The sequence below is a fragment of the Pygocentrus nattereri genome, chromosome 18, assembly GCF_015220715.1.
Source record: "Pygocentrus nattereri isolate fPygNat1 chromosome 18, fPygNat1.pri, whole genome shotgun sequence".
Classification (NCBI taxonomy): domain Eukaryota; kingdom Metazoa; phylum Chordata; class Actinopteri; order Characiformes; family Serrasalmidae; genus Pygocentrus; species Pygocentrus nattereri.
This window is the reverse complement of record NC_051228.1, coordinates 14055507-14079663: the sequence shown is the minus strand read 5'-3', so window position 1 is coordinate 14079663 and position 24157 is coordinate 14055507. Positions and strand designations below refer to the sequence as shown.

Genomic DNA, 24157 nt, shown 5'->3' with positions numbered 1-24157 from the left:
CCCAGAGTCCTGTGTTCAACTCTGTTCCTTATTCTCTGGCTATCTACAATGACTTTTTTCTAGCAGTACTTGAGCTCAGGACTGTCTTTTTCTCTAACCTATTGGTAACTAGCAAAGATACTTTCTCTAGATAGACAAAGCACTTCTTGTAAGTCGCTCTTGATAAGAGCGTCTGCTAAATGCTGTGAATGTAAATGTAAATGTACTACATAGATGCCATGGTCAAAATACATGAAATTGGAACTGTAATTTATTTGCAATTTATATGTGAAACAGATATTGATCTAATCACCAACCTAACCTTAACACGCCTGAACCAGATCACCAAAGGTTGTAGCTCAAACATAGAAACTGGAACAGAACACAGACTGAAGGTCCCTAAGTCATGATCTAAGAGTGATACAGGTCTACAGTATATTTCAGGATTTACTTACACTTGATATTTCTTTAAATTTCCATGCAGGTTTTTGACTATGACTTTGGCTGTCATGATGACTTTATGGGGTCAGCATACTTGTACCTGGACTCACTGGAGCTCCGAAGGTAGGTGAATTGATTGTAGTATAAGGTCTGTGAAGTTAGGCTTTGTAATTATGCTAAAATTTGTAATGATTTGCGCTGTGGATATTTAATATATTACAGGTATATGCTGGTGTTTTTAAATCTAATCTCTATCTGTAGCATATGGTTGGTTACCTTGGACAATCATTTTGACATGTTTACCTGTACTTAGTAAAGGAACAGAAAATCTACTCTCAAGAAACATGTAATGGAAGCCAGGTGGCTGGTACTGAATTCTAATGTCCATGACAATTGCTCCAGATGCAGCAGATAGGTTAATAAATGCTGGAGTATTCCTTAAATGCTATAATCAAATATTGTTGTTTTATTTAAAAGTGATCACCATCACCTTAATGCATGCTAAAGTGTGTCTCTTTTCTGCCAGATTTCTTGATGTCAGATTGGATCTCCTGGATTCCCAATGCCCTATGCAAGACCTCGGCTTTCTAGAACTAGCAATTATGCTGAGCCCCAAAGATGGATGGGATAGAGAAGTGGTAAGAGCAAATAGTTGAGAATGACTCAACTAGTTTATTGATCTACCAAATTCAAGGCACACAGGAAGCAGACAGATTGTTGGTATTCCATTGAGTCTGGTTGTATTCTCCCACAGAGTGAAAAGGGGCTTAAAGCTCACCGCTGGAAGCCATATTTGGCTAAAGTGAGTGTTGTTGTAGAGAGCAGTAATGTAGCTTTAGCTTCCTCATCAACCTGACCTCACAAGGAATGTGTGGGAACTATACCAAGAGTGATTAAATTTGACTGAATGAAGCTGTGATAAAAGCTATTACTGCAGCACCCACCTGAAATGTGTTGTCACAACAATTTTGCAATTACACCTTTATTTAATGTTGCACCCTTTCCTGACTCCTCAGTGCTTCAGTTTCCCTTGTGTTGTTCTTAGCATCAGGAATACATCCACTGTCTTAGCACTGTTCAGAGGAAGACAGAGAACTTGGATGGTGCACTCATGTAACCCTTGCAATGCACAGAGAATCTTTGAGTTACACAAGAGCAACCTGCTGAAGCTTCCTTTCACTGGCTGTGTTACACCAAATAACGAAGCAGCAAACACTTAAGATTAGCATTAATATGGACATGATTGTAGTAATAAATATTCTGTGTAACTTTTAGGTTGAGAAGTTTACATAAAAATCAATTGTGAAATATTGATACTTCCAAGGCAGTTTTTTCTCTTCATAATCGATCTTTGCCTCCAAACCTAATTCCAAAAACATTGGGATAGTAGCTAAAGTAAAATAAAAACAGAAAGCAGTTATTAGTAAACTGTCTTTAACACATATTTAAATGAAAATTACACAGTAAGATGTTAAATATTTAATGTTTTACAACCCCAATTCCAATGAAATTGGGAAGTTGTGTAAAACATAAATAAAAACAGAATACGATGATTTGCAAATCGTTTCAACTTATATTCATTTGTATACACTACAGAGACAAGATATTTAATGTTCAAATGGATAAACTTTATTGTTTTTACTCACTCATTTTGAATTTGATGCCTGCAACACATTCCAAAGAAGTTGGGACAGGGGCAACAAAAGACTGGGAAAGTTGAGGAATGCTCAAAAAACACCTGTTTGGAACATTCCACAGGTGAACAGGTTCATAAAAAACAGGTGAGTGTCATGATTGGGTATAAAGGGAGCATCCCTGAAAGGCTCAGTTCACAAGCAAGGATGGGGCGAGGTTCACCACTTTGGGAGCAACTGCGTGAGCAAATAATCCAACAGTTTAAGAACAACGTTTCTCAACGTGCAATTGCAAGGAATTTGCAGTCCATAATATCATCAAAAGATTCAGAGAATCTGGAGAAATCTCTGCAAGTAAGCAGCAAGGCAGAAAACCAACATTGAATGCCCATGACCTTCAATCCCTCAGGCGGCACTGCATTAAAAACCGACATCATTCTGTAATGAATATTACCACATGGGCTTCAGAAAACCATTGTCAGTGAACACAGTTCGTCGCTCCATCTACAAGTCCAAGTTAAAATTTGCCATGCAAAGCAAAAGCCATATATTGACAACACGAAGAAATGCCGTCGGCTTCTCTGGGCCCGAGCTCATCTGAGATGGACTGACGTAAAGTGGAAAAGTGTCCTGTGGTCTGACGAGCCCATATTTCAAATTGTTTTTGGAAAACATGGGCGTCGTGTCCTCTGGGCCAAAGAGGAAAAGGACTGTCCGGATTGTTATCAGCGCAAAGTTCAAAAGCCAGCATATCTGATGGTGTGGGGGTGTGTTAGTGCCCATGGCATGGGTAAGGCAGAATACAGGTTTTGGAGCAACATATGCTGCCATCCAAGCAACGTCTTTTTCAGGGACATCCCTGCTTATTTCAGCAAGACAATGCCAAGACACATTCTGCATGTGTTACAACAGCGTGGCTTCGTAGTAAAAGAGTTAAAAATGTGTGGTGCATTATGAAGTGCAAAATACGACAACGGAGACCCTAGACTGTTGAGCAACTGAAGTTGTACATCAAGCAAGAATGGGAAAGAATTCCACCTACAAAGCTTCAACAATTAGTTGAAACAATTATTGAGTGTTGCTAAAAGGAGAGGTGATGTAACACAGTGGTAAACATGCCCCTGTCCAACTTCTTTGGAACGTGTTGCAGGCATCAAATTCAAAATGAGTGAATATTTGCAAAAAACAATAAAGTTTATCCGTTTGAACATGAAATATATTGTGTTTGTAGCGTATTCAATTGAATATAGGTTGAGAAGGATTTGCAAATCATTGTATTCTGTTTTTATTTATGTTTTACACAACGTCCTAACTTCATTGGAATTGTGGTTGTACCTTTTCAGTACGCTAATTACAAATTTGACACCAGAAACTCATTACAAAAAAGTTTGGACAGGGGCAAGACAGGACTGAGAAGTTTCTGGAATGAGGAACTTTCCACAGGTAAATAAGTGAATATGTAACAGGTAATGCAATATGATTGAGTGTAAAAGGAGCATTCATGAAAGGTTCAATCAGCACAAAGTAAGAACGTGTAAGCATCCAACAATTTAAGAACAATGGGCGGAAACGTTTTTTCTTAAATTTATTCTTGAGAAAAGTCCTAAGAAAAAGTCAGACTCATGCCGTGTTCTTAAACTGCAGAATTTGTCACACCTTTGTGCTCTCAAGTGTGCGTAGATTCTGTTCTTACCTAAGAACAAATCCATAATTAGAAAACAAAACAATTTCATAATCTTTGTGAAAAGTGCCCAAGTGGGTTTTAAGAAGAATGATGAATGACAAATGAGGTAATGAATTTAGGGGGTTTACTTGATCAAAAATTCTGAGAATCTGGAGAAATCTCTTGAATGGCAAAGCCAAAAACCAGTACTGAATACTCATGAGATCCCTCAGATAAAACTGCATTAAAAACCAAAATGTTTCTGTAATGAGTATAACCACATCAACTGCTAAAACTGTAGAATTCTTCTGTAAAACTTGGGAATACTTCCTGAAGGAAATATAGTTTGGGAATAGTTTGAAAAACCCTCATCAGTAAACCCTGGCAAGTGTTTTTGAAGTAATACTGTGAAAGGAATACTTCAATACTTTCAATACTTTGAAAAACTTCTGTGACAAACATAAGTTTAAATACTTTAAAATACACTTGTCAGTAAACCTAGTTTGTTGATGCATGTACATATGCAAGTTAAGACTATACAACATAAAGCAAAAACCATATTTTAACAACATCCAGATACACTGGTGACTTCCCTTGGCTGCAGCTCTTCTAAGATGGACTAACACAAAGTGGAAAAGTGAGCTGTTGTTTGATAAGTCCAGCTTTCAAATTGTTCTTGGAAAGATTAGTAGCCAAAGAAGAAAAGGAGCCTCCCAATTGTTAACAACGTAAAGTTTAAAAGCCAGCATCATTTGCATTTTGGCGGAACATGTTGCCATCTAGATGTTTTTTTCTGCTTGTTTTGATACAAACAGCAGAGGGCAGCAAAGTATAAATTGGAGAAATAGTCCACTTTCACAACTACAATTGGTGTCCTCAGTTACCAAATGACTACTGAATGTTTTTAAAAGAAAAGTGATACAACACTTTGGTAAACATGCCTCTGTCTCAATTTTAATAGTTAATCATTGGCCTTATCCAGGTGTATAATGAAATGTCTACTATAATATTTTTTTGGAGCACACACTTTATTATCATCAGTTTTATAAATAATAGGTCATTGAATAGGCTCATGGAGACTTTCTTTGGAAAGTTTAATTAAGACAAGTTAAGAGAATGTATTTTTTCCTTATGTCTGCATTTACCAATTTTACACTGTAAGTTTCCTTTTAAAGCAGAGAAAACGTTTAAAAGTATTGGTATCAATAATGGGATATTGAGCTTCATACTAGTTTGTATTAAAATGAAAATTAGTTACCTGCAACTCTGAGCATCTAAACCTACTAGTTTCAGCTGAGAAAAATTTTGTTTCACAAAATCAGTTTTGAAAAAGTGTGGGTAGTATTTTAAGTAGCATTTTACTAATCAATTACTTAAGAAAGTTTATGTTAGTCGATGTACTCATGCCCATCCATTAATAAAGATAAGTCTTTCCTTAGAACTGGTGAAAAGAATAAAAAGATAGCTCTAGTGGTCCTTTGCCCCTTGCATTTCTACTGCAATGGTGAGGACTCACTGAATCATGTGTGTTATTTCTAGACCATGCTACTGACAAGGAGCTGGAAACGAACCAGTAAGGTAAAGAGAGAACAACAGAGATTTCATGTAGTAAGGCATGCTTGTCCTGTGCAGTTACATTATGTCTACACGCAATCTGTTCGATCTATATGGCACAGTCTACATTTATTCACTGATGAAGTATTTGTTGTAGGACTGCGTGAAGACAAGTTCAACATAGCCCCCCCAAAAAGTCCCTTCATTTTGTCTAGGGTCTAATCCAAACAATCTCCTGGTGTACATGCTGAAGATAGAAACGTTTTGTTGCACTGTGAATCCAAAGATTTTTCAGAGAATGAGACATGTACTCATAAGCTACACTTGCTTTCCTAATCATTAAGCTTATTTCCATAAGAATATTATTGTCTATTAACTGTTGTGAACTTGGCCTGGAAATGATGTTATCAGAGCTTTCTACAGCATTATAGAGTATAAACAGGGCTTTTGTCAACAGTTCTTTAGGAAATGTAGTTATGTATCTGTGTCATGTAAGTGATTAGATTGTACAATGTCAGAAAAAAAGGTACTGTGCAGGTACAATTTTTGTTCACCAGGGTACAAACAAACAAGGTAAATGTGCCTATAAAGGTACAGCAATGGTTGTAAAGTTCAAAAATAATATTTAAATTATATTTTAAAATAGAGCTGCAAATTTAAAAGTCTAGAAACAAGACAGAATGTGTGGAGACAGTATTCCTTAAAAAAAACTTTTGATTTCAGTGGAATGTGGTACAGTTATGTTCCTTAACTAAAGGTATTAAAGATATACCCTTGAGGTAATACCCTAGTGACAAGAGAGTACCCAGTGACAGTTTAGTACCCTTTTTTCTGAGAGTATAAGCCAACTGATATATATCACATTCTGCGTTGAAATACTAAATAAATATTGAAGTTAGCACTGATAACTGAAGAGGAATTCTCAAAAACAGATCAAGCAAGACATTTGAGTAGTTTGCAGTGAATATTGAATAGTACAAAATTTCAAAATCCTACTGCGCCCCTCAAAGTTGAATATACACTTTAGGACTCATTAACTTAAGTTATGTCATAAGCTGTGTAGAGGAATGGTCTACTGCTCTATTGCTGTTAAAATGACAAGTCAGTTAAACATATTGGAAAAATAGCGGTCCTACTCCTGCATGTCCAGTTATAGCTATCAGTATATCAGTACATCATTATGTCAGTTGGTAATATTGATATTAGTAATATTGGTGTGGGTGTTTATTATTGGTATCAGTATCTGTTTCAGAAAATCCATATTAGTAGTTTTCTATTAGAAATGTTTTTTGTGTGTGTACATTTATGCATGTACAATCATTTGTTTGTGTGTGTGTCTTTTTGCTTTGTGTATGTGTATGAATGCCTCTCTAATGCACTGTGTTAAAAACAGCAACAGCAGCAGAGTCAGCGACTGTCTGAAGTGCACAAGAAGTCTCAGCTGTGGAGGAGCATGGTGAGCATCAGCCTCATAGAGGGTCGTGACCTCATTCCTATGGATCAGAATGGCCTTAGTGACCCCTATGTCAAATTCAAACTTGGCAATGAAAAGTACAAAAGCAAGGTATGGTTGTTTCCCATGTCCAGTGCTGTGCAGACGTTAGAGACCACCCTTAATTTATTCACTTGAGTTCCACTCTTGCTTGGAGATCAAGGGACTGGCCATCCAGAGCTCAGACCTTAACATCATTGAATGTGTCTGGAATTACCTGGATCTTGAGAATCAGAAAAGACTGAACTTTGGAAGTGTGAAAATTATCCCTGCAGACATCAAGCCTGAAAAAGCAAGCCTCTTGAAAAAATGGAAGCTGTAATTAGGGCACAATGAATACTAAAAACTGTGATATTATATTTAGTTGTAATTTTCTGTTAAATGTTTTCTGAACTTTGATAAATAAATCATTTGTAAGTAACAGTCATTTCAAAATTAACTGAATGATGGGTGGTTTCTGACTTTTGCACAGTACTGTATTTTAACCCTTATTAAACCTGTTAGTTTGTAATATCAGATCTATGGCAGTTCTCTTTAAACAAATTTTTATACATGAAATATGATTGCTTCCCATGTATGTTTTATTTACTGGAGATCTTCAGTACTACATTAAAGAGTAACTACACCCTAAAACCTTTTTTTCACATTAATAGCTGAAATGCACTTTTCTCTAATAATAAAATATACCAGCCTTACTTAAAATGTGAACACGTCTTTCCAAACTGTAAAAATAGAATTTTTATTGTTGTCAGTTCTGCCTCTGCAGCGCCCCTCTGGTTCAACTCCACTATAGGTGCGGATGTCACAGTAAGCAAATCAGTCAAACAACATTACTGCCCCCTGATGATGCCCTACTCGTGCTGCGCTCATAAATATAAAAGAATAAGAGTCTAGAGCAAGGAGATAACCCCCAAAATACCCCCAGCACCACCTCACAGGGCTGCGATATGCCAGCTGTCTGTACCAACTATAAATATCTCAAATTAATCTAAACTTAGTTTGTAATAAAGATGCTGGACCAATTAAGTGAGGATTCTTGCAAGTCTCCATCAGCACCTTCCTCGAAGACAGGGATGGTACTTAAGCATTTTTCAAAGTTGAGTCAGCGGAGTTGTGGGGCGTACTCTTTAATGACACTAAGCAACTTTTTGGCTATCATTTTAGAATATCATTCAGCAGAACAACTTCAGAGGCATGTAATGGAACACATTAAACATTATGATATGCACTATACACAGCTGTAGTAATTTACAGTACAGTCCATATTTCTGTCATGTTTCATTTCTCACATATGAGCAGACCATGTCTAAGACCCTGAACCCTCAGTGGAGGGAACACTTTGATCTGCATGTGTTTGATGAGGACGGGGGAGTCCTCGAGATCTCAGTGTGGGACAAGGACACAGGCAGGAGGGATGACTTCATGGGCCGGTGAGCACAAATCTAATGAAGTGGAATTTGAGTTTCATGCCATCGACATGACTTTTATTGCTTTTGACGGCGATATGAGTAGGTCATGATGCGTTTTGCTCTTTTTCGAAGTGAAAATAAGTACACATAGTTTTACAAACTTTAATGCATGTTTTATTTATTTATTTATTTATTTAGCCAAATTTTAAATCCATTTCCATCCATTTTCTAAGCCGCTTCTCCGTCAGGGTCAAATTTTAAATATTGAGGAGAAAAACAAAAAAACTAAATGTGGCCTGTGCAAAAGTTGTTCATGCTTTATTTTTTTACAAAATGTTGAACAGGAAATAACTGGAAACATGTGTGGTGTATGTACACTTTTTGCGATACATGTGTGTGAATGTGCACTATAGGTGTGCCTTGGACCTGTCTGCTTTGAGTAGAGAGCAGACCCATAAACTGGAGTTGGACCTTGAAGATGGACAAGGCCAGCTGATGCTGCTGGTCACTCTCACGGCCTCCGCTGCTGTCTCGATCTCCGACTTGTCCATCCACCTGCTTGATGACCCACATGAGTGCCAGCAGATCCTTAACAAATATGTAAGTGCAGGAGGTGTCTTAAATTTTCCACCCTAGTGCTCCTAAAAGCAAGGAGAAGCATCACTTGAACTCTGTTCACACCAACAAGATAATCCTTATGACAAAAGAAGATTTTACAGCAGATGTAATCGAAGCTCTAAAGGTTACAAGGTAAAGTATATTGGAACAATTAGTTTACTCCTTGCTTTATCTGACAAAAAACTATATCTACTGATTTATCTACAATCCTATCTACTGGGGTTAAGTAGCTAGCTTGCAAGCATTGTTATCTACAGTTATCTGGATAGCTAGCTTCACTTTACAGTTGATATCTTTCAGCTATGTCAACCCTCTTCTTAGATTACACACACTTTATGAAAGTAGTTCTAAAAAAAGACACTTTATCTGTCAAGTCAAGTAAAGTGGCTTTTATTATCATTCCATCTATGTACAAGTACACAGTGGAGTGAAATTACATTCCTCCAGGAACAATAAGGTGCAACAAGGAACAAAAGTACAAAGTGCAAACGTGCAGACATAGTGTGCAAACAAAAAAATTAAGCTAGAAACAATATAATAAATACAACAAATTAAACAGACATTAGACACAGTAAACAGACAGAACAGTGCAGCACCGACACAGCACACATTTATGGACATAAGGTAGTGAGAATAAGGTGCAAAGATTTTAAACATGCTGTGATCTGTGAGTTTATGCAGTCAGATAACTTACATAAACACAGCAGTTACTGAGGTAGTAAAACTGGTAAATGGTGTAAACACAGTGTTAGCAGCAATGAGCATCAAAAGAGGTGTGTGTGTGTGTGTGTGTGTGTGTGTGTGTGTGTGTGTGTGTGTGTGTGTGTGTGTGTGTGAGTTTGTGTAGAGTATGTGTGTGAGGGGGGCTTTCAGATCAGTCCTTGTGAATTTAAAAATCTGATTGCTTGCGGAACAAAGCTGTTGCAGAGTCAGAGTCTGGCAGTGATGGCACGGAAGCTCCGGTACCTTCTGCCAGACGGCAGCGGTGAAAAAAGTCTGTGTGAGGGATGGATGGGGTCATCCACAATGCTGATGGCTTTGCGGATGCAGCGTGTAGTGTAGATGTGCATGATGGAGGGGAGAGAGACCCCAATGATCTTCTCAGCTATCCTCACTATATGCTGTACGGTCTTGTTGTCAAACATTCAGAGACAGGTTGTTGGTTCTGCACCAGTCTGTTAGCTGCTGCACCTCCTGTATGCTGACTCATCATTCTTGCTGATCAGACCCACCACAGTCATGTCATCAGCAAACTTGATGATGTGATTTGAGCTGTACTTTGCAGTACAGTCATGACTCAATAGGGTGAACAGCAGTGGACTAAGCCCTGAGGGGCACTGGTGCTCAGTATGGTGCTGCTGGAGGTCTTATTACCTATCCTGACTAACTGCGGCCTCTTAGTCAGGAAATCCAGGACCCAGTTACAGAGGGAGGCATTCAGGCCCAGCAGGCTTAGCTTACCCATCAGCTGCTGAGGGATGATGGTGTTGAATGCTGAACTGAAGTCTATGAACAGCATTCTGACAGAGGTGTCTTTATTGTCCAGGTGGGTGAGAGCCAGGTGGAGTGTGGTCGAGATGGCGTTGTCTTTTGAGGTTAGGGCTCGGCAGCTGATTGATAAACTGAGCCTGCTAGGCCTGAACACCTCCCTCTGTAACTGAGTGCTGGATTTCTTGACTGAAAGACCTCAGTTAGCTATCAGTTGGCTACCTATATTCACTTTTTTACTTAATTTTTTACTTTTTTTATTTTGTAGAAATTGGAATATCATGTCATCAGTTTGAGATATTGGCCCAAACTAAACATCTGTTCAATTTTTGATAAATTTAAAATTTAAAAACAAGTATCTTCCGATTAAGCATTGACATACAATATAACTTCATAATTTATTTACATGACTATACAAATCCTCTTAAAATGTATGCCAGCGTATTTGAAAAGAACTACTCCTTCTGAAGTCCTGCAAGTGTAGCTCCCTAATCAGGCTCAGGTGTCTTAAAACATGGTTGGAAACCATACATATGCAGAACAAGATCTGCCGCATTGGTTTACAGCAGTGTTCCCCATCTTGAAGCCCCCTAGGAAACACTGGTTTAGCAAGATTTAACCTGCAGTACATGCAGATGGTCAGATGAGGGAGCTACATTACTGAGATATGAATGTGGCTCATCACGGTCACTACTGGAAAACGGATTATAGTGGGGGCTGGCATTGGGCTGAACAAAAAGAAAGATATCCCAGGCCTAGATAAGCCTTGCCTGCACTCTATTCACCATTTGCTATTGTTCCATTTGTCTCCCTGGAGAGTGAGTCAATGTATGCTTTACAGAACTCTCACTACCAATGCACACTGACCCGCTTTCGAAAAAATAAAAAAGGGAGCTGAATGAAGATGTATTGCTGAGCGCTCACAGATAATGTGAAGTGGCAGCTCTGTGTTCTTTCTGAATACACTTTGTTTCCTCACAGCTTCTCACAGAAAGTTAGCTCCTGGTTGGCATTTGTCTGTAAGAGCAGCCTAAAGTTTTGAATAAAGTTCTGGCCCTTGGGAGATGTGTAGCTTCAAGGATAAAATGCCAGTCTTGGTCTTATTTTCTTGCAGCAGTTGACAATAGGATAAAATGTTACTGTTATTTATCATGTTATGTCTTCATGCGCTTTTCTGAGTTTAGTCTAGTGTTATAGAAAGCCCGTAAACAACAAAAAAAGTGTATAGTAACTGCATAAACTGTATAGTAATGAATGGCTGTTTGAATGTCAGTCCATTATGCATAACTTATTTTTTTTTACTCTGCAATCAACCAAGACCTGTCAGTGATTCCAAATTTGATTGCACATTTCTATAAGTTAGGGATAACTCAAATGGTTTCCATTGTTTTCCACATTCCACAATTTTCTAAGTTTATTGTACAGAATGTTTCAAAAAGATTCATCCAACTTCAAAATGATTTATTTCACTTGTATATCATTACGGAAAAATGCAGTACATTGTCAATGGTTGAAATGAGCATAATGTTTATCATACAATTTGTGTATCAATTGTGCTCAATATAACCTCCTCCAGCTGTACAGACATCAATGCGATATTATGCCATGACAGATTCACTCTTGTTAGAAATTTGGCAAGAAGAGTGAGGAGACTGGAGCTTTGGCATTGACTGGAGTTTATTTCCACATACAGAGTATGGGTACAGTGTGGTCGATCAACCATCCATCAGCAGTATCAGGAGCCTAGTCTTATTCACATGCATGCAGACATTCATGCATGGGCACAGCTATTTCATCAGTCTTGTCAGCAGTCCAGTCTAGGCCACTTTAACAAGAATAGTTTGGAAGGACCTTATATACATTGAAAACTGTGAGGGAGGAAGGAGGAAGCAAAGGAGCTTGAGGAGGGGTAAGGAGGGGGATGAAGAAGGAGAATATGATATGAGATGTAGGGGTAGAGATAAGGGGGGGTGATTGTTATCACCTTCAGGTTATGAGACAAAGGGTCATCTCAGTACAAGTACAAAGGAGTGAGTTGACAAGGTTAGAATGTTATCACCTTTCACCTCCCTTTATGCAAAGGGTGGGAGAGAAGTATTACTTTTCTACAACAAAATGTAATTTGCTAAAACTCTACAGTAAACATGCTTAAGACCCCCAAGAAAATTACATATATGGGAAAGCAACATATATTGAGAATATTTTCTCTCACTCTTACTGAAGTGGAGAACGCAAAACGCTTTCTGCTCAGGGGTTGCCATTTCCTTGTAGATTGAAGAGAGCCATCTTCTGGTGACAGTCAGAAACTCTGTGACCCTCTTCTTTAATTGAAATGTGATAGGTTCCTAGGTGCCTCATGGTTGTAAAAAATATGGCGCTTTGAAATCGGATTAATCTTTTTGAATCACTATGTATTTTTACAGTTTGATATCTTCCTTCTTCCTTTTTATTCTTGTTCCTTCTTATTTTTTGCAAATGCTGAATTTACTTAGTTTCTCTTGGGCTCTCAAAGACATTACTGTATTGCTGGTGCATTTTGACTCTAAATGACCACACTAAATTTCATGCTTTGTGGAAATGTCTAACCCTTATGTTCTCTTCTCTCTCTCTCTTAGAGCTTGCTTAGGTCTTTCTGCAATCTGAGTGATATTGGGATTGTACAGGTGAAGATATTACGAGCTGAGGGTCTGATGGCTGCCGATGTTACAGGTAAGGGGTGATCTGTGTGAATAAATACATAGCAATCTGACTGAAATATATCAAAATCTTTATGGATTTTTCATAGTTACAGTTATAATTGCAATTAAAACTTGTAAAATTTGCTCTTTAAAAGCCACAATAATTCGACAGTAGAGCTTTTAAACACATTTGAGCTTTTCACATTTTTTCAGTGCTAAGCTATGAGAAAATAAAATTATACAAGACTATGTTCCTAACAGTCTATCTTCAATAAGTTATAGTTTGAATAAAATATCTTTTCTTCTACTTACAAACATAAATGTGATATCAACCGTTGCCATTAACTGTGACTTGGATAAGATTATACAGTTATCATGCAGTGTTTTAGTAACATTAGGCATTAAGTTTTCCTCTACTCTGGTGTCCTTTGAAAATGAAAATGTCAATGTCAGTATATTTCCAAATATGAATAGAATGAATTGTAATGTTTTTTCAATATATTTCTTTATTTGTGTGGAGGGAGTGGTAGGCAGTACAGGAGAGTCTCCTCATTCCTCTTTCTGTTTTGTACTTTCTTCTACCACTGTCGTATTTATCTTGTGACTGCTGGAAGGCCTTCACTGAAGCAACCCGTGTCATGGGTTCTGATTTCATACACACACTGCCAGATAGACTAACCAGAACCTTCACCAGAAAGATGTTTAATAGATCAGTTGATTCAATTAAGTGCTTTTGAACTACATTTGACATTCAGAATTGAAGTTACAAAGAGAGACAAGTATTTCCAATGTATTTGTGATCCATTAATGTGCAGCCTAATGTTAGAAACTACAATATCGTTTTCTCTGTTACAGGAAAGAGTGATCCTTTTTGTGTAATAGAACTGTGTAATGATCGTCTGCAGACTCATACAGTGTACAAGAATCTCAATCCAGAGTGGAATAAAGTTTTTACTCTGTAAGTATCTGTCAATACATCTTTTAAAATGACTCACTGAGCTCCACAGATATTTAAAGTAGTATTACTAATGCATCTGTATTGCCATATTTACTTTTCAAGTAGCTAACATGCATCAAAAATTAATTCATTTGATCCAAAAAAGTACTTTTAAACCTGCTGATATAGCCATTTTCAGCTTTGATAAAACATGGAACATTTTTGTGGTCTCAGGTAAAATCTTTTAAATATCACAGCTTTGAGAGTACCCACCCATGTAATAGTGCTCTATTGTTGGTTTATTTGTTGGCTTGTTTCCTTGGCAAATCGGGAACCCTGAACTCCTTGGCAAATCAGGAACACTGAATTTTAAAACATAAAACTTAAAGGTTAAAGGTTACTAGGTTAAAAACATAGTTAACCTCAATGTACTGCCAGTGCTTCTTCCACAACTCTGTAATTACTAATATTATTATTATTGTTTGTCATTGTCAGTAAAAGAAACCTCAATCCCCCAAACCTATCAACATAATTTTTTAGAAGTGTGAACTAAGTATTATAAAGGCCCATAAAATTAATGTATTATTTCATGTTTTGGAATTTCTATTGATCAGGAATGTGAAAGACATCCATTCGGTGCTGGAAGTCTCCGTTTATGATGAGGACAGAGATAAGAATGCTGATTTTCTGGGAAAAGTGGCCATTCCATTATTAAATGTAAGTTTCAGCAAGGCTCAAGGATTCTATGTTTTCAGAGTGTAACGTTAATAGCGCAGGCTGGGACTGATCACACTTCTAAACAGCGCACAGCTGGGTAGCAGTGAGCCTCCTGGTGGTTGGGTAATGTCTCAGTGACAGAGGGTTGCCGGTAATGAGCCGGTACTTGTCAGAATTGGGGAAGAGATGGAGTGGGGAGGGGTAGTTGAGGTGGGGGCTGGCTGTTTGATGCTGCCACAGGAGGGGGTGCAGAGGTCATGAGGAGGGGGGTTCCTCTGGGGCTCTGCCAGACAGCAGGCTGTCACGTCTTCTTCATGCAGATCCACAATGGCGAACAGAAGGCCTACATCTTGAAAAACAAGGAGATGACAGGGCCAACAAAGGGGGTCATCTTCCTTGAAGCAGACGTCATCTACAACAGCGTGAGCATTGCCTCCTAACACTTTGTGCTGCCACCCTCTGCAATTCTCTTTTGTTTCCATGGCATTGTGTCATGCACTAATAAATGATAATTAATGATGTGCAGAAAGTACAATTATATTCTGCATAATTAATTACGTGTTCTTTTACATTGGTTTCTTAGGTGAAAGCCAGCCTGCGGACCTTTGAGACACCAGAACAAAAATATATAGGAGAAGAATCCAAAGTCTCCAAACAGGTAGGCCTCTTGAACCCTGTTCAGCTAATCCAGCAGGCTGTCACCATTACTCAAATCAAAGTCTAAATGTTTAGGAGAATTTTTCCAAGGAAGATCAATGAGGCCCAGCCGATTGCACAATGGGCCAAAGCGTTTGGGACAGGGTTGTTGTGCAGGAGCTCGGCGCTTTCCCCTGTTGCCCTCGCCCATTCTACGTGTTGAATAGAAATGTCAAGCTGGCCCTCATGAGAAGAGAGGGCCACCCCAGAAGGCCGGTCTGTGGCACTGCTGCAATGCACGCCCATTGTCCTCTGACTCAATGTCTCTGGGCAACAAAAGAGCCTGAATTGGAGGGGCTGGGCTGAATCAGACCGATCCCAAAGCTGGGCTTTCAGAGGAACACATAAACTTCACAGCCTTTCTGCTGATCTCAGCAATGAGACTCCACAATACCCATGCCCCCACACATTCCACACACATATACCTAAACACAGACAGCAGTCAGTACTGGAAATGAATTTGATAGTTCACACAGCATTTAATGTCTGTTCTTTCATTTAGGAGAGCTTTTCTTTAAATTTACTTAACTATTTAGAATGGTTTAAGAGACAGCACAGCTTGTTTAACACAATAACATATATTAATATAGTAATATTCTATTAGTATTTGAGTAATTCTGAACCTTTCTATTGGCCCAAAAATATTCACACAATGTAACAGGGAGCTGACATTTCTAAATTAAGTAAAACATTTTGATATGACAAAGATGATATACCTACTCATAGCATTGCTCAGAGCTGCTGTGCTGCCAAGCTATTAACTGGAGTTATCGTTATTTGTGAATTTTTTCATGTTGTGGCTTTCTCAACAACAATGAAAAAAGCAACATGTTTTTGATAGTGGTGACAAGCATCGGAATCCTGTGATAATTTTTTACTGCTTGCAGAGTTTAAATTCAGAGTGGCACAGACATAAACCAATCAGTAACAAAGAAGGTCATGGAACCTTATAATACAAGTGGCCCTAATAGGCCAGGGGTGCTCAGTGCTGGTCCTGAAGATCTACCTCCCTGCATTATTTAGCCTCAACCCAAATTTATCACACCTGATTCAGGCAATGAAATCCTTCAGGGCCATCAGAATGTTACAGCTAGGTGTGTTGGATCTGAACTCTCCAGGGCAGTGACAGACACACACACACCTTCTAAACTGCTTCTCCTTCTGGGTCGCGGGGGGTGCTGGAGCCTATACTGGCTGTCATCGGTGAGAAGGCAGGAAACACCATGGATAGGTCACCAGTATATCGCAGGGCAGACAGACAGATAGAAACATTCATTCACACCTAGGGGCAATTTACCATGTCCGATTGGCCTGACTGCCTGTCTTTGGACTGTGGGGGGAAACCAGAGTACCCAGAGGAAACCCACGCAGACACAGGTAGAATATACACTCCACACAGAAAGGACCCTGGTCACCTGGCTGGGGAATTGAACCCAGGCCCTACTTGCATAATGCAGAATGCATCTTTTTGCTCATAATAAAGCAGCCTATGCATAATTGATTATACTGTATACAGAACCCAGTAGATACCACAAAATACAATATATTCAAAATAACTTAACACTGCATTTATTACTATCATTGTCTAGTTGGTTTAACAGTGTCTGATTTCTCTACTGTGAAATGCTGCAGTACAGCTGGATTCACTTTATAAGCACAGGAGCACATTACATTTCATACAGCATTTCTCTTCTAATCAAGTTTACTTAGGTAGATTGCATGTTGCGCAAATACCACTAGACAGAAGGCCAATATATCCTTATTTCAAAACATCCGTTCTGAGTTGATGTAATAACATATAGGACACAGTAAAGCTGAAATGTGAGTCTTGTGTTGTTAAAACAAACTATATATGATAAACAAATATTTACATTAATATTCATTCACTTCAGATTTTATTCATGTTACTACTTCTGATTTATATCGTCAAGTTCTTATTTTTTCAGCTATTGACTGTATTGTATTTAATCTGTTCATTATTATATTAATCTGTTGTACTATAACTTACTCAGGACATCTGACTTTTATTAAATGCTATAATATCAGTCTTATATTTTTTTCATCTCTTGTTCTATCTCCTCCCCTCCTGACATCCTATCTGCCTCACATCCTCTGCCTCACCAGTTGCTGCTGCAGAATTTTAACCGAGTGAAGCGCTGCATCATGTTCCTCATTAACATGGGCTCCTATATCAACAGCTGCTTTGAGTGGGAGTCTCCCAGGAGGAGCATTTGTGCTTTCCTGGTAGGTGGTTTGAGATGCACATACAAACATACTCAAAAACCCATATATACATGCTCAAGGCCTTGCTGCTTCTGTAATAGAATCAGGCATTGTGTGCAGATGAGCAGATGAAGAGAGAAACTACATAACATTGGTTAGTTTCAGAAAAAAAAGCGGGGGCACTATGAAGTTCTTAATTGTAATTCTATTTTTGTACTCTATATTACAAGGGGGGGTTAACAAATATTCACATGCTTTTGTTTTTGTTATTCAATACACTTTCAGTGCATTTGTAATTTTGAAGTGTACACACAGAATGTATTTTCTTTGTATTTTGTATTTGTAAATATAAACAAAAGAACACACACACACACACACACACACACACACACACACACACACACATACACACACACAAACACACATATCTTGTAAGCCGCTTATCCTACTGGGTCATAGGAGGAGCTGAAGCCTATCCCAGCAGTCATTGGGTGAAAGGCAAGATACACTCTTATAGGTCACCAGTCCATCACAGGGCATGAACAAAACAAAAATATGTATTCATAACTATAAACAGTCTTTTTAATTAAAGTGACAGGGGAAAATGCACATTCATTTTAGTTGCAAAGCCATTGCTTTTAATTACAGCTTCAAGACATCTACAATAAGGAGTAAATAACTTTTTGCACTATTGTGGTTTCTTTTGGCAAACCATCTTGAATTCCCCAGGTTTATGAGGATCCCTGTCTGATGTATTCATAATTTCAAAGGGATTTAGTAGAGGAGGTTGGCTAGACCACACAAGCACCTTTTAGAAACCAGCCTTCAGTTATTTTGGATGTATGTTTGGGGTGGTTGTCTTACAATGTCCATTATCTCCTTTTTCTTGGCTGATGAGATTCTAATATGTGTAATGCCTCCATACAATTTACAGAGGAGCAGCCCCTTATCATTATCATCATCATCTCTGTAGTTCACTGTGGATATTGTGTTCTTGGGGTAATATGTGAAACCCTTCTTTCTCTAAACATGATGAGCTTCATTCTTGCTTCTGTTGCTTCTATAAGTTCTATTTTTATTTTGTTTGACCAAAATACATGTTTATAGCAAAAGACCTCTGATTTGATTAAATGCAGTACAGTGCGGTGCAGTTCATTGCTTATTTTTTTTCTGCATAGCTGTTCTCTATTAACTTACTCTAAGTTGGAGAGAAATGTTTATTAGTTAATTAGTTGTTCAGAACCTTTCAACTTTTGTACAGTTTACACCTCTATGTAATATAAAAGTTATCTTAAAAAGGTTTTTCCTAGAACCTTATTTCTAACACTATAACTAACTTTGAAAGTGGAGAGGAAAAAATCTGAATGTTTGAAAAAGTAGGGGAAACATATCCCCATCCCCTGACAAAAATACACATATGCATAACATTAAGGCTGTTTGGTAAGTTGGTGAGGGCTCTTGTGGAAGAGAGTTTGGATGACTGTAGAGTGGGCTCTCAGGGGATGCTGAAGCACCCTCTTGGGCTAAGCTGAGTGGGATTGATCTGGTATGACCCATTGCTCTGCTCTGCACGACACAGCACTCTCTCCAGCACACTACAGCACAATGCCTGGAGGGCGTTTCACTAAGTTCACTTTCTTCAACTTTTTGTGTGCACACTGTGCTTTGGCTTTGTACCTGTGGCAGACACTGTGAGCTCACAGTCTCCCCAAGCTGCTCTCCGCTTTCCATTTCATCTCTTGTATGATTTTGTTTTCTCCCATGTCAACACCTCAATCCAACAGGCACATATTATATACTCACCATAAATTTTGTAACAATAACTTTGCCTGGCCACAACAGATATGAATTGGATGGATTGGCATTTATAGATATTCTCTATATGTATTCTCTATATATTTGCTGATATTGAAGCATAAAGGTATTACTGTCCTAAAGGTTCAAACTCAAATATGTGTGATGTAGGAAACTCTGTAAAACTGAAAATAGCAAATAGTTTAAAATAAAATTTTACTTGCCTCTGTAATTCTCTGTGTTGTGTAGGCATTTGTGTTGGTGGTTTGGAACTTAGAGCTCTATATGGTTCCACTGTCGCTGCTGCTCTTCCTGGGTTGGAACTACTTCCTGCTGGCCTCTGGGAAAGAAACCCGGGAAGGCAGTGTGGTGAGTGATTTAGGATCTCTCTATTAAATTTCCTGAACACAGACAACAGCTAACTACACAGCAAAATATATTTGACAATGCAATCAAATCTGATCACCTATGCTTAAAAGATTGTAAAGATTAAAGACTTTTCAGTGTTATGTTTGACAGTTTCAGGAGTGGACAGTATGCATTTTTTCCCAAAATAAACTGGAATTTAATATTGTATTCCTATTACTTCAGTTAATTAGAATGGGAGAAGAGATACTTGCACTTAAACCATCATTCCATTTACCCAATATATTTACTTATCACTTTTCTCCAATTAAATTTGTCAAAGTAATTTCATGCCTACATGAATGTTGCCATTCATTGATTACAACTAAACTGTAAGGATGACGTGGCATGAGTGGAGAGTATTCTCACATTGTGTATTATTAGAGAACTCATAATCCTTCTTAATTATCACCATACCAGCAAGAAAACTGTCACAAATATGAATTAATATTTGCAAATAGAAGAGATTATATATGTTGTTTCATAGTAAGAGCTGGAGCTGTGTTGTTATTAGCAGCTTACATGATCATACATGGTGATTTTTATATTGACTATATTGACAGTATTGAGTTAGCTATGAGAGGAATACAGTCATGTATTTCCTGTATGTAAGTCATGTAATTTTTTTCAAAATACTGCCTGAATGAAATACATTATTAATTCATATGTCAAATTACCCAACAGCAAGCAATGGAAGACCTTCTTGAGAGTGAAGATGAAGAATGTGAAAAAGATGAAAAGGTAATATTGCTGCAATGTTGTGTGAAGAAACAGTATCTTGAAATGGCAGACATCCAAACAGTTTTTTCACATGGATTACCTCTGTATGGACATTCTAGGGGGAAAAAAAGATGTTTGCTTAAGTTAATAAAAACTACATCTATTTATATCTGTGTAATATATATCGCTGTTGTCGGAACAAAAGCTCATATCTCCAAAATGGTAAGTTTACAGGAGAAGGAAATAACCTACTTTACTTTTAATGTAAGTCAATGGTTTCTTTTGTCTCATTCATCATGAAAGTTTGACACAATATAGGGCAAAAGGACAAAAGGTATTTTCAAATTATGTAAAAAACTGGAAGACAGCAAAAATGGAGATACAAGGTTTTGTTCCGACAGAAGCTATATGGATGGATGGATGGATATATATATATATATATATATATACTTTTAGAAAACAAAATCAAAATGCACCTTACTTGGGTATATACAGGTATATTAGTATGTTGCTCTCAAGTCAATTCTGACTGCTGGTGACCATACAGATTGTGATTTGGAACTTTAAACTTCTGAGTTATACATGATTCAACATGATTCCTTTGATTATATTTATCAATCTTGTTGCTGGCTGTTCTCTTTCTCTTTTACTTTCAGCCGTTCCAAGCATAATTGTCTTTCACAACTAATTGATTCTTCTAATAATATGTCTTTTTGGGATTTGACCCCCCCAATCCCCCCCCCCCCCCACCTTTGTGCGCCACAAGGCTAGGCAGCCATTAGTTGGCCGCATTTTGGCTCTGAGGGTTAGATGCAGTATTTCGATACAGATGACGAAAGCACCTGTTTTCCATTCACTGGGAGGCACTGCTTAAGACCCAACATATGTTTGCACTTAGTACACCACTGGCTAGTCAGGAAAGCAGGCCAAGGGTATATATCGCTCTTTTAGCCTTCATAAATTGTCTCAGCTAATATATGAGGGATGATTTTGTTGTTAAAAGCAGCTCCAAAAGTTGTGGGGGAAAAGAATAACATAACCTTGCTCTGTTCCCTCCATTTTCCCATCTGTATGTTTGCAGGTGAAGCCAAAGGGTCAGACTAGACAATATGTCTTACAGACACTGTCTGGGTTGGACCACAGACACAAACTGTAACATTTTAAGGCTTCTTCTGCCACGAGAAATGAATCTTACATTAATGCCAGGAAAGAAGCAGGGCCTTGACTACATTTTTATTTCAGTTCTTGAAAAAATAATCAGTTGTGCCTTGGCTACACCTGTAGTTCTCCTAGTCAATAATTTATTTTGAGAGACATTGCATATACATTAAAACAAGCATAGCCAGAGGAGAGAAATCAGTGAACAGTTGTTCATGATTTACAGTTTTGAACTATACTGCCGAATAATTTTGTATATACCACAAAGTCCCATGTTTTAGGCTCTGTTTTTCAAATTCTGCAAATCCTGTGTGATGCTAAAGAATACTATGTCAAGTGAGAGGCCCTCTTTTCCATATAAATGAAGCTGCTGCTGCAATTGAAGGCTGGGTGCTATTGTGTTAAATAACACAGAGAGTAACCTCTTCTCTGAAGAGACAGCAGACTTCAAAATAAATAAATAAATAAAAAGAAATGCACCTCTATTGCTTATGTTTCTCATCGCATCGTACGTTTATGAAAATATTCTCTCACCCTGGCTTTCACACAAAACTAATTGATTTTGATAAATTGTTTGTAGGATCATTACAATATATGCATATATATATACTCCCTCTCTGAGGAAGAAGCGGCTTGGAAAATGTGTGTGTGTGTGTGTGTGTGTGTGTGTGTGTGTGTGTGTGTGTGTGTGTGTGTGTGTGTGTGTGTGTGTGCATTTAATCCAGCTCTAATTTCATTTTCAAATCCATAATGTTCTAAATGATTGTTTTGAATGAAAAGGACTCTGATAAAAAGGGCTTTATGGACAAGCTATATGCTATTCAGGACGTGTGCATCAGTGTACAGACAGCACTTGATGAAGTGGCCTCCTATGGAGAGAGAATAAAGAAGTGAGTCATTCAAACCTTAACTAGAATTTATCCTGTACATAAAAGGAGATCTAACAGAATAGATTTACTTCAGACATTGCAGTACAGTGTAGAGCAGTGCTTTGCTGTGTAGATTATATAATAATATTCTCTATCCCTCTCTTTTATCTCTACAGCATTTTCAACTGGACTGTGCCTTTTCTTAGCTGGCTAGCCATAGCAGCACTGTGTGTTGCATCTTTGTTAGTGTACTTGATTCCTCTGAGATACATTGTGTTGGTCTGGGGTAAGCGTTTTTTGCCTACATTACGTATCTTTGGTTAGGATTATTTAAATCAATCATACATTTTCATATTGATCTTTCAATAACTTTCATAGTAGCTATGCACTTGTGAAAACTCATGTGGGAGTTAAATAGACCTGTGCCTAAATGTATTGTGCTATATACTCTTGGCTGTAGTCAAGTTCTTTGTGTCTGAAGGTTCAGTGTAGACTGTAACCATGCCAACACATCTCATGCAGGTATCAATAAATTCACCAAGAAACTTCGTAACCCGTACCTTATTGACAACAATGAGCTGTTGGACTTCCTTTCCAGAGTTCCCTCGGATGTACAAGTGGTTGGTGACTGTCTACTCAGTTTCATAGAATTGAAATTACGATTCAGCACTGCTTAGAGCACTGCTACTGCCAAAGGTTCGGTAGCCCCTATTTGTGATCTAACTCTATTTATGATCTGTTTTTTACAGGTTCAGTACAAAGAGCTGAAGACAGAACATAGACAAAGCCCCAACAAGCGAAAGTAAAACAATCCAGCTTAACTACATTCTTATTAAATAAAGGTTCTTAATGGATCTATATCTATATCTATAACTGGTATAAAACCTTTACATTTTATTGAGGTTTGTTGACCTTGCATGTCTCATTGACATTTGATTCCATTTGGCACCATTATTTTAAAGATTGTATGTACTGGTACATAAGCAGGGCTAAGCGTGCCATGGTCATGTTTGTTCATTGCAAAGTGAGTAGTGTTCATGTTTTGTCGATTATAGAAAAAGTGTATTTTACTTTGGAAAATTATCTTTTTAATTGTCAGTGACTCTAAATGTTGATTTAAAAATGATGTAGGCATGTCACATGACAATTCCAGTTATACCAAAGAACTAAGCTTAGAACCAATTTTTTCTAAACAATAAATCATCCATGGCCACTAAAGGAGGCCCTGTTTTCACCTATAAGTAGCAGATGTTGCTTTACCATGATTGTAATGTTGGTAAAGCAACATGCTTTGTTTGTAACCTTTTTATATTTAACAATTGTTAAATGAAGACAGATTTAAATGATACATTTCTAGTCAATAAAATGATCTTCAAATTAAGAATAAAGAATGCATCGATAACTTATAAGTCACACAAAATGTAATTGTTTTTTAATTCTTTTTTTGTGAAGCTTAATATTCAGTAGCATTATTCTTGTAAAAAAAATGCAGTGTAAATTTTGTACAGACCAATTGTAAATGAGTTTCAAATGTGATGCAATATAATTTTGTTTATTGTTATGATTTTATGAATTATTTTATTTTATTATCACATTTAGAACCATTACAGCCATCTAGTAGGAGTATCAGTAATAAATATAATTTCTATAGTAGCATAAAACACAGAAAGGGAAGTCAAGCA

The 24157-nt window shown here is 37.7% G+C and overlaps 1 protein-coding gene across 1 annotated transcript in view; it reads left to right on the top strand.

Moving 5' to 3' along the window:
• The window catches only part of mctp1b (multiple C2 domains, transmembrane 1b), a 33758-nt gene extending 9875 nt beyond the window's left edge, over positions 1–23883 (top strand). Inside the window, exons 4-22 of the mRNA XM_037547043.1 lie at positions 464–543; positions 947–1058; positions 1175–1222; positions 5257–5295; positions 6665–6835; positions 8063–8193; positions 8586–8772; positions 12894–12987; positions 13812–13914; positions 14508–14610; positions 14931–15032; positions 15194–15268; positions 17431–17550; positions 19573–19692; positions 20413–20469; positions 22387–22496; positions 22652–22761; positions 22998–23095; positions 23225–23883. Coding sequence (XP_037402940.1) covers positions 464–543; positions 947–1058; positions 1175–1222; positions 5257–5295; positions 6665–6835; positions 8063–8193; positions 8586–8772; positions 12894–12987; positions 13812–13914; positions 14508–14610; positions 14931–15032; positions 15194–15268; positions 17431–17550; positions 19573–19692; positions 20413–20469; positions 22387–22496; positions 22652–22761; positions 22998–23095; positions 23225–23281 — 1917 coding nt within the window. The 3' untranslated portion in view covers positions 23282–23883. The remainder of the gene's footprint in view (positions 1–463; positions 544–946; positions 1059–1174; positions 1223–5256; positions 5296–6664; positions 6836–8062; positions 8194–8585; positions 8773–12893; positions 12988–13811; positions 13915–14507; positions 14611–14930; positions 15033–15193; positions 15269–17430; positions 17551–19572; positions 19693–20412; positions 20470–22386; positions 22497–22651; positions 22762–22997; positions 23096–23224) is intronic.
• Positions 23884–24157: the final 274 nt, after the last annotated feature.